At 43.4% G+C, this 13,423-nt stretch overlaps 1 protein-coding gene across 2 annotated transcripts in view; it reads right to left on the bottom strand.

Annotated features, from left to right (window-relative positions):
- The window catches only part of SOS2 (SOS Ras/Rho guanine nucleotide exchange factor 2), a 109,201-nt gene extending 96,260 nt beyond the window's left edge, over positions 1-12,941 (bottom strand). For both annotated transcript variants that reach the window (XM_056134293.1, XM_056134294.1), the window contains exon 1: positions 12,751-12,941. In XM_056134293.1, the coding sequence (XP_055990268.1) occupies positions 12,751-12,837 (87 nt within the window). In that variant the 5' untranslated portion in view covers positions 12,838-12,941. The remainder of the gene's footprint in view (positions 1-12,750) is intronic.
- Between the last annotated feature and the right edge of the window lie 482 nt (positions 12,942-13,423).

Here is a 13,423-nt window from a genome sequence, read left to right as displayed (position 1 = left end):
ATGGTGCATCTTTTGTCGAAATAATGAATGTAATCAATGTAGAGAAGAGTTAAGTAGAAATCATCTGCCTCACAGGCATTTGGGGAGTGGGAGAGGGGGTATACTGGGGTTCTTGGTGGTGAAAAATGAGTACTGGTGAAGGGAAAGGTGTTTGATCATTGTATGACCGAGACTTAAATCCGAAAGCTTAGTAACTTTTCCCACAGTGATTCAATAAATAAATATAAAAAGAAGATAAATTAAAAAATTAAGGTGGAGTTCATGCCCAATTCAATCAGCTAATCAGTGGCTGAATAAATAGCAGTACTCCTACAAAAAATAAATAAATAAAAGAAAGTAAGTATGTACATAAATGTTACAGAGTAATTCATATTCAATGAAACTCTGTGATTGTTTTTAAAATTTTACTGTTTATATTCTTTTAATTAACCATAGGTGATTAATAACAATCCAAAAGAAAGGCTGAGTTTTAAAGTTTTATTATCATAGGGGAAATTTGAAAAAAATTCGGGGGTGGTGGGACAGTGGGATGAAAGTGGAGGGAAGTGGACATTCTAATAGAGGGTGTGGTACTGAAAGTTTTGTAAACCACAGTGCTTAAAGCGTAGACAACTAAAGTTGGAAAAGAAAAAAAAAGGAAAAAATTCAATATATAGACTTTTCTGTTACAGAAAAGTATAAAAACAAATTAGGGATAAAGACATCTAGAAACTTATTTAGAAATGTTTAATTTTTTTCTCCCCTCCCCTTCTCATTCTATTATATTGCTGTTAGAATAACAAGAAGAGGTCACAAGGTAACAAGAGACCATGTCACACAGTTGTGATGCTCACATACTTACTTGTACACTTTAATCATTGTATACATACACACACTTGACTGTGGTGCACCAGAGATAGGCACTCTGTAGAGGTGCCAAAGATACTTAAAGTCAGTCCTGGAAGACTGACACTTGACAATTCAGGGAAGTACTAAAATCAAACTCACCACGTCACACATCTACCACTGAGCTATTCCCAGGCACCATCCAGGATTTTCAAACATAAAAATAGATTGTCATGTATATTTTATAAGAATGAATTATGGACATTATTATAGTTTCATATTTTAGTTTTATATCTTAGATAATTAAACATTGAACGTCTAAAATTTAAAATATCAGTATTTGTGGACTGGAAAGATACTTTAACAGTTATGATGCTTGCCTTGCATGCAGTTGACCTGGATTCAATCCCTGGAACACATACAGTTCCCAGATTCCCAACAGGAGTGATCCCGGACACAGAACCAGGAGTAAGCCTGAGTACAGCCAGGTATGGCCCCCAAAGCAACAACAAAATCAATATTTACAGCACAACTATCTAAACTTAGTATGAACATTTAAAGAATTTAACTTAAAATGCTTAAGGGGATATAATAAAAAAAATAAATAAACAAACAAACAAACAAACTATCCCATATCCCACAGCCTCCACCGCTGCTGTATCAACTCATCCATTGGCCCAGTTCTACAGATCCTGAAGTTTCTAGACCACAAAGCCACTATGTGGTCACACAACACCTCTCATTTCCACAATACTGACACCCCAGTATAAAGGTAAAGGTAAAGGCCCTCCCGTTGATCGTCGATTTGCTCGAGCGGGCCCAGTAACGTCTCCATTGGAGACTTTGTTGTTACTGTGTTTGGCATATCGAATACTCTCGGTAGCTTGCTGGGCTCTCCGAGAGGGGCGGAGGAATCAAACCTAGGTCGGCCATGTTGGCCGCTTGTAAGGCGAACGCCCTACCGCTGTGCTATAGCTCCAGCCCCAACACCCCAGTATAGAAACAAACAAACCAAATTAAATGGGAAAGTAACATAGAAGCCAACTAAATTAAAAAAATAAAAACAATACTGCAGAAGTCTCAACTAGCAATAAATAGCTTAGTAAATCCACAGATAAGGACTTTATGACTACAGTGGTGAGGGAACAATTTTCACAAATTTTCTTTCACTCCAAGTATTTTTCATAATTCCATTAGCCACTTAGTTTTAATAAGCAATATAAAATAAATTATTGTGTGCCTGCTAAGGGGGCAGTACTAGACTGTGGTTGGGAAAATGGGAACAATGCTGAAGGGAAAGTCACTGTGTGTGCTGGTTTTAGAACAATGAATGTCTATAGTTACTGTATTATGAACAACTTTATAAACCACAATGTTTAAATTCTAGGAAAAATGTAGAAACCTAATTTCAATGAAAGAATTAAAAAGACTCAGTGTTGACTGTATGAATAAGAGGAAAGGGAAACATGATGACTAGGCTTTAGGATAGAGAACTGGGTATACCATATCTTCTGTAGATGTTAAGTTTATGGAAGATGATAAACTTGGACTGAGTCATGTTGTGAACATTTACACAGGAATGTTCTGGAAGCAGGGATGCAGCAGTTTTAGATAGGATGCAAGAGAAGACCTCGTCAGGAAGGAAATGTTTGCTGAATATCTAAAAGTACTTAAAAGATCCAATCATCTGAGAGAAAGTTGTCTTAGACAGAAGAGACATCAAAAAATCCTGAGATAAGGGGGTATGGTGCCTGACAGCAGGTCAATCTGTACCTTTGAGGCAAGTACATCAGCAGCCTGATGGCGCCTTCAGACTTCAGATACCCCAAAATTGCTGCTGTGCCTTTGGCCAGACCCCAAAAACTTGGGGCAAAGTTTACCAAGAAAGTAAGTGGCCAAAAGTTAGGTATGTGAAAAACACACCCACAAAGCACCTCCAGCTCAGCTATATAATTGGAGACATGGCCTCTCTGGTTCCTGATTGAACTGCCTAATGGCCGTGATCCCAGAGACTCAGAAACAAATCTTGAAAACCAATGGCTTTTGGCAGAAATGCATCCGGTCCCTATAGTAGGTTACCGGTGCTAGGCCAACCCAGGTGGGAATAGGTTTCGTGCCTTGGCCTGTTCCCCCTGGTGGCCCAGTGGCCACCATCCTCCAGAGGCCACTGGACAGTCAGGTTTGGGCCCGCAGTAACGAGATACGCAGGGCCTCACGGGATGGGGGTGGAGCTGGTCCTGTCCTCCCCACCCCAATGAGACTGCAAGTCATGGCCCACAAACGGCCTCTCTGGCTACTGATCAAGCTGCTTAATGGCCACAATTCCAGAGACTCAGAAACAAATCTCGAAACCCAGAGGCTTTTGGCAGAAATGCGTCCGGACCACACAGTAGGTTACTGTCACCGGGCCACCCCAGGGGGAAAAGGGTGTTGTCCCTCTGCCTGCTTCCCCCTGGCGGCTTGGTGGCCATCATCCTCCAGAGGCCATTGGACAGTAAGGTTTGGACCCGCAGTGACAAGACATTTTGGGCCTCACGGGATGGGGGTGGAGCTGGTCCTGTCCTCCCCAACGAGACCCCAAGTCATTGCCCACGAACGGCCTTTCTGGCTCCTGATCAAGCTGCTTAACGGCCATGATCCCAGAGACTCAGGAGCAAATCTCGGAACCCAGCAGGTTTTGGCAGAAATTCCTCCAGATTTAAGTGTTAAAATTTTGGAATTTCAAAATCGCGCAGGTACTACTGCAGCCACACGACATCATATGTTACTCATAACCAGCAATAGAAAACAAATTGTCTACTGTTGCCTTTTCAGATCTGAGTGTTTGGAGTAAAATCTCAAATAATAATGGTGGGTCTGGTGTCAAAATATTGAATGTGATCAAAGTAGAGAGAGAGTAATGTGGAAATCATATGCCCCAGAGGTAGGGGGAGGGTGTGAGATGGGGGTATGGGGGTGGAGAATGGGCACTGGTGAAAGTACGGGTGTTTCATTGTATGACCGAGACTTGGACCCAAAACTGCTCTCACGGTGATTCAATATATAAAATTATAAAAAATGAAAAAAAAGTAAGGTGGAGTTCATGCACAATTCAATCACCTAATCAGTGGCTGAATAAACAGCAGTACTCCTACAAAAAAAAAATCCTGAGATAATGGGGATATACCTCTGTGTTATATACAGGTACAAAAAAATCTGTATGGGTAGGAATAAAGTTAAGAAAAGGGGGGGGTGACAAGCATTATACTAAGTAGAAGAGGGAAGGAGAGCAGTAACACTGTGGAGGACCTAGCAGGTCATTCACAGTACTTTTGAATTTCAGTCTAAGAAGCACTGAGGCTCAAACAAAGGAATGACAAGATCTTGTTTTGACAGAAGACTGAACAGAAAAAGGTAGAAAAGAGAAGACTAATTAAGAGACTACGTTAATACTCCAGGACACTGGTGACAGTGACTAGTTCCATGTGATAATGGTCATAAAGAAAGAAAACATAGCTGAATACAGGTATAACTTAGGGTAGAATTAAAAGGATTATCTAGCATATTAGATGTATGTTATAAAAGATAAGACTAAAGAATAACTTAAATTTATTTTGTCCAACTAGAAGGGCAGAATAACCATTTACGATTATGGTTATATACAACAAAAAGATTCAAGTTTTAAGGGCATGAGAAAGACTCACTGTTGGTCAAAATGTACTTCAAACCTCTATGTAAAAGTATCTAGTTTGATTACCAAATTCAGAATCAAGGTCTGAACCATAAATAAAAATTTAGGTATCTAATAAAGATAAGTGAGGTAATGGTATCTCCCAGAAAATGACTGTAAACAGAAACAGAAGTCTAAATACTAAGCTCTAAAAATGTCAAGATGATGTAGTGTGAAGATGAAGCAGAATATACAAAAAAAGAAGACCTTAAGCTGGGCCGGGGTGGGGCAGGGGAGTGGGTAAAGGCAGGGGAACAGAGTTCAGTGTCCTGGAAGTCAACTGAGGAAAGAATTTCAAGCAGTAAGAAAAGAACGACTATCAAAAGCTGTTCAGCAGTCCGGGAAAGAAAAAAATAATAAAATTCTATTAGGAAAGGAGGCAACACTGAAAACTTACCGGAGACAACACTAGTTCAAAGATCTTATTATTATTTTCATCATGATGTTTCATCTGTATACATTACAATGAAGTTTTGCACATTTCAAAAACTTTCTACTCACTATCATACTTCTTATGTAAAAGAGGAAAAAAATTTTAGGTTGTTAATTTTTAACATAACTACATGAGATTCCTCCGCCCCTCTCGGAGAGCCCGGCAAGCTACCGAGAGTATTCGATATGCCAGACACAGTAACAACAAAGTCTCCAATGGAGACGTTACTGGGCCCGCTCGAGCAAATCGACGATCAACGGGAGGGCCTTTACCTTTACCTTTACATGAGATAATGCTAAATCCATTAGCTCCATTAAAATTACTTCCAGATTCAAATATGCAAGCTACAGAGGATATAATCAACTACTATTCCCTTGAAAGAGAAGGAAGTCATGGATAATATAAGTCATAAGCTTGATTTATGTCAAATTGTAACACAGGTAAAGCTTTGTAATGCTTAGCATAAAATACTTTAATGGAATACTATTGCTCCAAATATGCCATACCAAATTTAAACTGAAAATAGAAGACCACTACTAAATCATGGTTGACAAGGAGCTAAATGCATCAAGTTAAAACATATTACAAATGCAATTCTGACTGAACTCCTCAGGTTAGACTGTATCATTCTGAGTTTGGTATAATTCCAAATGATTCCTTATAGCTTTTGTTATGGTCAGTGGCTTTAGAACATCTAAACTAAGGCCTCATGGCTCAAAAATACATAGGATTTCCCATTCTTAGCATTCAGTTTGGAGTGATTTGAGTAATTAATTTGATCAAATTAATCTAATGATTCTGTTGCATAAATAACCCACTGAGGCTTCCCATTATCTGGTTATCTATCTATAGCCATTATGAGTTTCACCTTTTTTCACCAAGTCTTGGTCCACTAAAATAAGTACCATTCTAACTTTCCCTAGATATTAAACTGATTCTCCCCCCCCCTTTTTTAATGTATTTATTTATTTAATCAGTGAAACACCATGAGGTACAGTTGCAAACACAATTTTTTGTGCTTGGGTTTCATTTATACAATGATGAGTACCCATCCCTCCACCAGTCCCATTCTCCACCTCCAGTGCTCCCAGTATCCCCCTTACTCCCCCCCACCCCCCATCCCACCCCACCCCTGTGGCAGGGCATTCCCTTTTGTTTTCTCTCTCCTTTTGGGTGCTGTGGTTTGCAAAAGAGGCATTGAGTGGCAATCATATTCGGTCTATAGTCTACTTTCAGCATGTACCTCTCATCCTGGAAGGATCCTCCCAACACCCTTTATTTGGTGCTCCCTTCTCTATCTGAGCTGCCTTTTCCCCTAGCATGTGCGGCTGGCCTCCAAGCCATGGAGTGAACCTCCTGGTATTTATCTCAGCTATTCTTGGGTGTTAGTCTCCTATTTTGTTACTTTATATCCAGATGAATGCAATCTTTCTATGTCTGTCCCTCTCTTTCTGACTCAGTTCACTTAGCATGATACTTTCCATGTAGTACCACTTGTATGTAAATTTCATGACTTCATCTTTTCTAACAGCTGCATAGTACTTCACTGTGTCTATGTACCAAAGTTTCTTTAACCAGTTATCTGTTCTCGGGCACTCAGGTTTTTTTCCAGATTTTGGCTATTGTGAATAGTGCAGCAATGAACATTGAATTGTAAATGTCATTTCAACTGTACTTTTTTGCCTCTCAGGATATATTCCCAAGAGAGGTATAGTTGGGTCAAATGACTCCCCTTTTGTTTTATTAACCTTACTGATCTTTTAGGTAACTGTTTACTTCTTTACTACTGTATCTCCTGGGCTTCTCTACCACACTCATTTGGAATGGAAACTTTAAATATGGAGCTTGCTACAAAAAACAGAAATAGAATTCCCATATCACCTGCAATATCATTTCTTGGCATCTATCCCCAAAATGTAAGAACATTCAGTTAAAGGAATATATGCACATACATTTTCATCATAGCACTTTAAAATAGTTTAAAAGTTTTATTATCTTAGGCTGGAGAGTAAGTATGATCAGTAGGGTGCTTGCCTTGCACACAGTCAAACCAGGCTCAATTCCTAGCACCACATAAGGTCCCCCTGAACCCACCAGGAATAATCCGTGAGCACAGAGCCGGCAGTAATCCCTGAGCGCTGCTGATTGGGCCCCAAACCATTAATAATAGGGAAGAAGTTTTATTAAGGACCAGAACTTTACTCTGGAGAGCTGGGGGCAGTGTGCCAGTCACCAATACTCCAACCTGACCCTATACCTACAATACTACAGCAGTGTTGTAAGAAACTACAAGGTATAAACTTGTTTTATGGTCACTGTCAGGCATCTTCCTGGCAACCTCTTCCAAGCTTGCTGATAGCAATGATGGTGGATACCACATTGGATCTCATTCCAATGTGTCTAGTAATAGACACTTGGGGGCAAATTTCTGAAGAGAGCTCTACCCACCCTTTGCAAATGGTTAAGCCTTCTGGGGGCTGAGAGACACCAAAACTGCTTAAGAGTCACAGACAGGCCCAGTACCTGCCAGTCCACAGATGACTAACAAACAAGCAGCACCCCTATAAACAGAAAGCACCCTGCAGAATTCCAAAAGTAGTCAGCAAGGGATCCTCACAAGGGATCCTCTGCTATAGTCCTTTGCTTACCCAAAGCCAGCCAGACTTTTTCCCCCTCCAGCTGGGATTGAGGCCCCTGAATCCTCATACCCTCTGCACCAGGTCAATGCTAAGGTCAAATTGACAAAGGACAGCTATTTGAACACGGTGCACAGATACTTGCTATCTCAAACTTCTGGTCACCACCCAGGTGCATTTGGACTCAGAGTCAGAGATGGAGACAGCATTTGAAAATTCCCACACCCCTGCCCAGGACATGATGGAACACAAAATGGGGAGGTAGAGAAACTTTCCTATACCATTGGCTCAAGATAATAGGCTGAAAAAAATCTCCTAAATAGATGACAGTTATGCTAACTGCCTAGAGAAGACTTCAAGGCTACAATTCAATGATGCTCAATGAAATGAGATGAATGGAAGAGATCTCCAATGAAGGCAGCAAAAGCTCGAGAATGTTTGAATAATGTCCAAACAGAAATCACAGTGCTAAAGAAGAAAGTACGGAAGTCAGGGAAATAGCTCAAAGGGCTAGCAAACATGCTTTGCATGCAGAAAGCCTTGGTTCAATCCCCAAGCAACAATGGCAATTAGCCTCTAAGCATCACAGGTGTGACCAAAACAAACAAAAAACAAAACAGTGGCTCAGGACACAGGACTAGTTCATTGGCTTAGCATATGGTCACAGGTTCATATTCCTGAAATCCCAATATTGGCAGCTCTGTTATTTGAGCTTGGCAGCTCTGTAATCTGCATCCCTAGAATTACGAACTATTTCTAGCCACACCACAGCCAGGTATTTGTAAGGATCACAAAAAAGGGGTGTGATCCCCAAAGAGCACTATAACCAGCGCATGACTACTGCAGCTAGGAAGTGCAGTCCCCGGTGAGCACTTGGCAAACACCACAACCATAAGATGTGTATCTCAACTATGAGGGCAAGCTTTGCAAACACCATAGCTACAGTGCTAACCTCCATAAGCACTGTAGCCAAAAGCAACTCAGCTAAAAAATGAAAAGGTGAGTATCACAGCAAAGCATGTGTGCAACCATTAGTCATAAAAACATCAAAGCCAACAACAAATGGAAAGAGGTAAGGGGGGAAGGGGGAACAGAAGCCTGAGTTGACAGTACAGTGGGTAGGGTACTTTTGCCTTGCACATGGCTGACTTCCAGCACCCCCTATGGTCCCCAAGTCCACCAAAGTGATTCCTGAGCAGAGTCAGGAGTAGGCCCTGAGCACTGACAGGTGTGGCCTAAAAGCAAATAAAAACACCTACCCAAGAAACAAACAAAGTGTCAGTTTAACTAAAAAACAGTACAGTTTGTCAAAAGCAAAATGGAAGAAACAGAAAATTAAGTCAGCATTAAAGCTCAGAGATTAAGTCGTGGAAATCATCCAAAGAGACCAGAATCAGAATGGAGATAGAGTAAAGTAGATAAGGTGTTGCCCTGTACCTGGTTGGCCCCGGTTCAATCTTCAGCACCCCATGTTGTCCCCTAAGCCCACCAGGAGTGATCCCAGAGTGAAGGGCCAGGAGTAAGCCCTGAGCACCGCCAGATGTAACCCAAAACTTTTTTTTAAAGAGCAGCATAAATAAGAATTAAAAACAGTAAGGGTAACTTAAGAGTCATTGGGAAAGCATGAAGAGAAATAACATTTGCATCATAGGGGTCCCAGAAGAGAGAAAGTAGGCAAAATTCTTATTTTGGTAACATTCTCAAGCTCAGAAGAGAGTCAAGACACCCAGATCTAGTAAACCTGAATAAAGAGTTCCAAGAAAAAAAATATCTGGACATATGAATACCAAGACATTATATTCAAGCTGTCCAAAAGTCAAAGAATCCTAAAGGTAACCAAGAGAAAGTGAAAAATCCACATATTCAGAAACACTATTAGGATTATCAGTCAGATTTCTCCACAAAAACTCTGTAAGCCAAATGAATTAACATGATTTATACCAAGTATTGAATAGAAATGACTCCCAACCAAGAGACTACTACCCAGTTAGGTTACCACAGATTTGGAGGAAAAAAGGGCTTTTCAGACAACAGCAGTTCAGGAATTCACTTCCTCTGGTCCTCCAAGAAGTACTTAGGGACTTCTATAAAAGGAAAAGAACCCCCTTTGGAAAATAGCAGTATATCTACAGAAGATAAAAAATGGGAGAAAAGAATGATTTTTTTTTACCTATTTCCAAGTTTGTTTCTTTCCTTGTTATCTCCATTCTGTTATGTTGAAAGAATTATGAATTTCCAGTACTGTATTAAGTTTGGAGAATTGTGAATTTCTGGTATTTTCAGTTCTACACCGTATATTTGGTTCTTTTAAGCAGATCTTATTTCTCTATTGAGATTTCATAATTATTATTAGCAGATTTCCCATTCCGTCATTGTATGTATTTATAATAGATACCTAATATTTTGATCAATTCAACATCTGGCTCAAATTAGGGTTGATTTATATTCATTTTACTTTCCTCTGAGAATGGGTCATATTATTCCAATTCTTTAATCTTTTAAATTTTTTTTTATTTAATGTAGATAGAAGCCACAACTGTTGCACAATTCTAGAGTTGAAACTGATTAGATAACAAAGTTCCAGTATTAAAATCAATAAGTATAAAAAATCAATTTTATGTGAAAATTGTCATACATTTTCATGTATAACAGGATTAAGTCCTTGTCTAAGAATTTTTATGCTGAATGTTGCTGTTGAGCCTTTTGTATTATTGTTTTTATTTGCCAAGTTTAAGTGGCTTATATGTTACTTTCCCATCTAATTTGATGTTCTCCTACTGAAATTTTAATATTGAGGAATTAGGAGGTATTATGGGACTACATTTGTGGCCAGAGACTTCAGGATCTATGAGGTGGACCAATGAGTTGACAGGGCAGCAGCTGTGGGAGGTAGACTAGCAGCCAGAGGCTTCTGAAAGTATGTGGGGTGAGGGAGGCAGCCCACACTAACTCTAAGAAGACTCCAGAATTCTACCTGTAATTATTCAGTCTGGTATCTCTGCAAAGGATATTCTAGAAGTGGTAGAGTTGAGTGCTTTGTGTTGCTTCTGGGGTATGGGTGAGGCAGCCGGTTGGAGTACGCAGCCTACAGGCCTCCTGAAGGCACCTAGGAGTTTTCAGGCACAGGGATTGGTGTTTCCATGAATTTTAGCTGCCTGGCCTGCACCTCCTCAGAGATTTAGTTGGGAATCTGTAGAGCAGGGCCAGTGGGTGAGTCAATAAGGGGACAGCTGTGGGAGTTGGGCCCTAATTCTTTTATTTAATAATTTTGGGTTGTATACCAGTTACTTAATATAGTTTATTCCAAGTATCTGGATTCTACTTTATTTCTCGGGGAAAAAAATATTGTTTCTTTTCAGATTTTTAACTCAGTTGACTGCTGAAACATCTATTTAAATATTATTAAGTATTAAACATCTATTTAAAATAGCTGAATTTTCTGCTCAGTTCTTTTTTATCCTTTAACAGGATGCTCACCATCTCTGCATGTCTGTACACTCCAATGTGTTCAAATAGCTGTAGTTTTTTTTTGTTTGTTTAAATACTGTAACACTTAAGAGTTGTTTTCCATCAATGCTAATACAGTATGAACAGATTTCACTCTAAAAGTGGCTAACTTCATTATAATCATGTAAAAGAACTATCAGAATCTAACTCCTACCTCCCTTTCACCAGTTCTTGTTCCACTCTGCCTTTGGAACTTACCAACCACACTTAACTTTCCACAAATGTTTCAAAGATTTTTTTTTTCTTCAGGATCATTCTCCTAGCTTTTTACTGCTTAGTAACTTAATTCTTCACTTACATTAAAAATGATAATTTTATAATTAAATTATTGGTTTAAAGGTCCAGAACTATACATGAAACTTTTTTTTTCTTTGAAGAAAGACATGACTTGGGGTTTCCTTTTGAAACTCAACTCTGCGAAGAAATGTGCTTGCCTTTAGAAATGTAATAAACATACGAACAGACTTTTGTTAAGTTCCAGGAATTGAAGACAGTAAGATTTCTTTTCCAAAATGCTGCCTTGGGATGTCGTGCTTACTGATTCTCTGTTATTTTAAAACTTCTTCGGGGATATTTTTTCACGAAGGGACACGGGGCTGTGCTTGGAGACTTGGAACCTCACCTCCCACCCAGATCGCTCATCCTGAACTGTCTACCCGGGACCAAAGGGCAGAGGATAAACAGGTACAGTGCAACTGTGACCTAAATCCAGCATCAGCAACAGCAGAGATGCACCACCACCCATACCCCCTCCCAACCCCCCCCCCCCCCCTGCAAACTTCAAGGACTCAAAGAGCTAGTTAGTCAGGAAGATGAGCGCTTCCAAGTGCAGAGTTGTGACTGAGCGACGGAGAGGGGAAACCTCTCACCAATCGGTGGGGCCTCTGGTGGGTCACGCGCAGGGCGGGGTGCTGTGTCTGTGTGGGACCCTTTCAACCGATCTTAAGACTTAGTGGTGGCAGAGAGCGCCACCCTGGGCTGTCACCCCCGGGAAACATCTGCACGTTGCTGGAGGGGGAAACAAGCAGCGCCTCGAGCAAGAGTCCCCCAGTCTTGGCTCCCCGGGTGGAGTGGGGGGTGGGGGTGCCCCCCTCCCCAACAACTCCAGTACAGCTCATTCCCCGGTCTGGAAATGCGTCTTTTGTTTTCGAAACCTGGTCTCAACCGCTGGGACTTTCTCTCGCCCGAATCCAGCCTGAGGACAACACATTGGTCAAGGGCGGAAGTTGCCTGGCGAAAGGGCTGCAACACGAAATCTGAAGTTTTATAATCCTCGCGAAACCGTCCTCCTTCTGGGGCCAGGCCAGAAGAACCCACCCCACTACACACACACACACACACACCCATCTCGCACCAGTGGAGAAAAACGGCCTCTTCTAGGGGCCGTCCCCCCTCCCCGCCCTCAGCCAAGACGAGGCTCCCCCCACCCCCACCCCTTCCCCTGCCCGGCCGCCCCGCTGGGCGCCAGCGCTGAGAGGACGCGGCTCCCCGTTAGGACGTCGGCGGGGCGCATGGCATGGGGCGCCCCGCCCGCCTCCCCGCGCCGCCGCCCGCCACCCCCCCTGCCCCTCCTCATCCCCTTCCCCCCCACACACACACACTCACACGCGTCGACGGCCGCCCCGGCCCCCCGCACTGACCTTCCTCAGGGCCGGCACCAACAATCCGCGCCATTTCGGACTGTTCTCCTCGCTGAAGAACTCGTAGGGCTGCGGCGCCTGCTGCATGGCCCCGGCGGCAGCGCCTCCGCATCGGGGGCGGCCCGCGAGCCGCAGCGGCCCGGGGCCCCGGGCCTGACAGGCTGGGCGCGGGCCGCCTCGCCTCGCTTCGCCTCGCCTCGCCTCGCCTCGCCGGCGGCCGCCGCCTCCCGCCCGGGCCGCGACCACGGCCGAGGCGGCTCGGGGGCGGCGCCGGCGAGCGGGCGCAGGGGGCTCCGGGGGCGGCTTCCTCGGCCCGGGCCGGCCTCAGCCTAGCGCCGGCGCCCGCGGACGCAGCGCGGCGGCTCGAGAGCCCGGGCGAACCCCCGGCTGCGACAGAGGCGGCGGCCTCTTCTCGTGGCGGCGCAGGCCTGCCGCTCGGGCGGCTCCTCCTCCTTTGTCTCGCTCCGCCGCCCGCCGGGGGGTACAGCTGGCCTCGCCCCCGCCCCGACTCCCGCTACGGCCGCTGCGGGCACAGAGCGGCTGCGGCGGCGGCGGCGCGGCTTCTCATCGCCTCATCCCCGCCTTCCCCAAACAGCGACGCCGCCCGGCCCAGCCTGCCCGAGTCACCTCCAGAGGGCCTTGGGGACCGACCGGGCGTGCGCTCCTGGCGAGC

This window comes from Sorex fumeus, unplaced genomic scaffold (assembly GCF_029834395.1).
Source record: "Sorex fumeus unplaced genomic scaffold, SorFum_2.1 ptg000098l, whole genome shotgun sequence".
Lineage (NCBI taxonomy): Eukaryota > Metazoa > Chordata > Mammalia > Eulipotyphla > Soricidae > Sorex > Sorex fumeus.
Note: the sequence above shows the minus strand (reverse complement) of the source record. Positions and strands in the feature narration are given on the sequence as shown.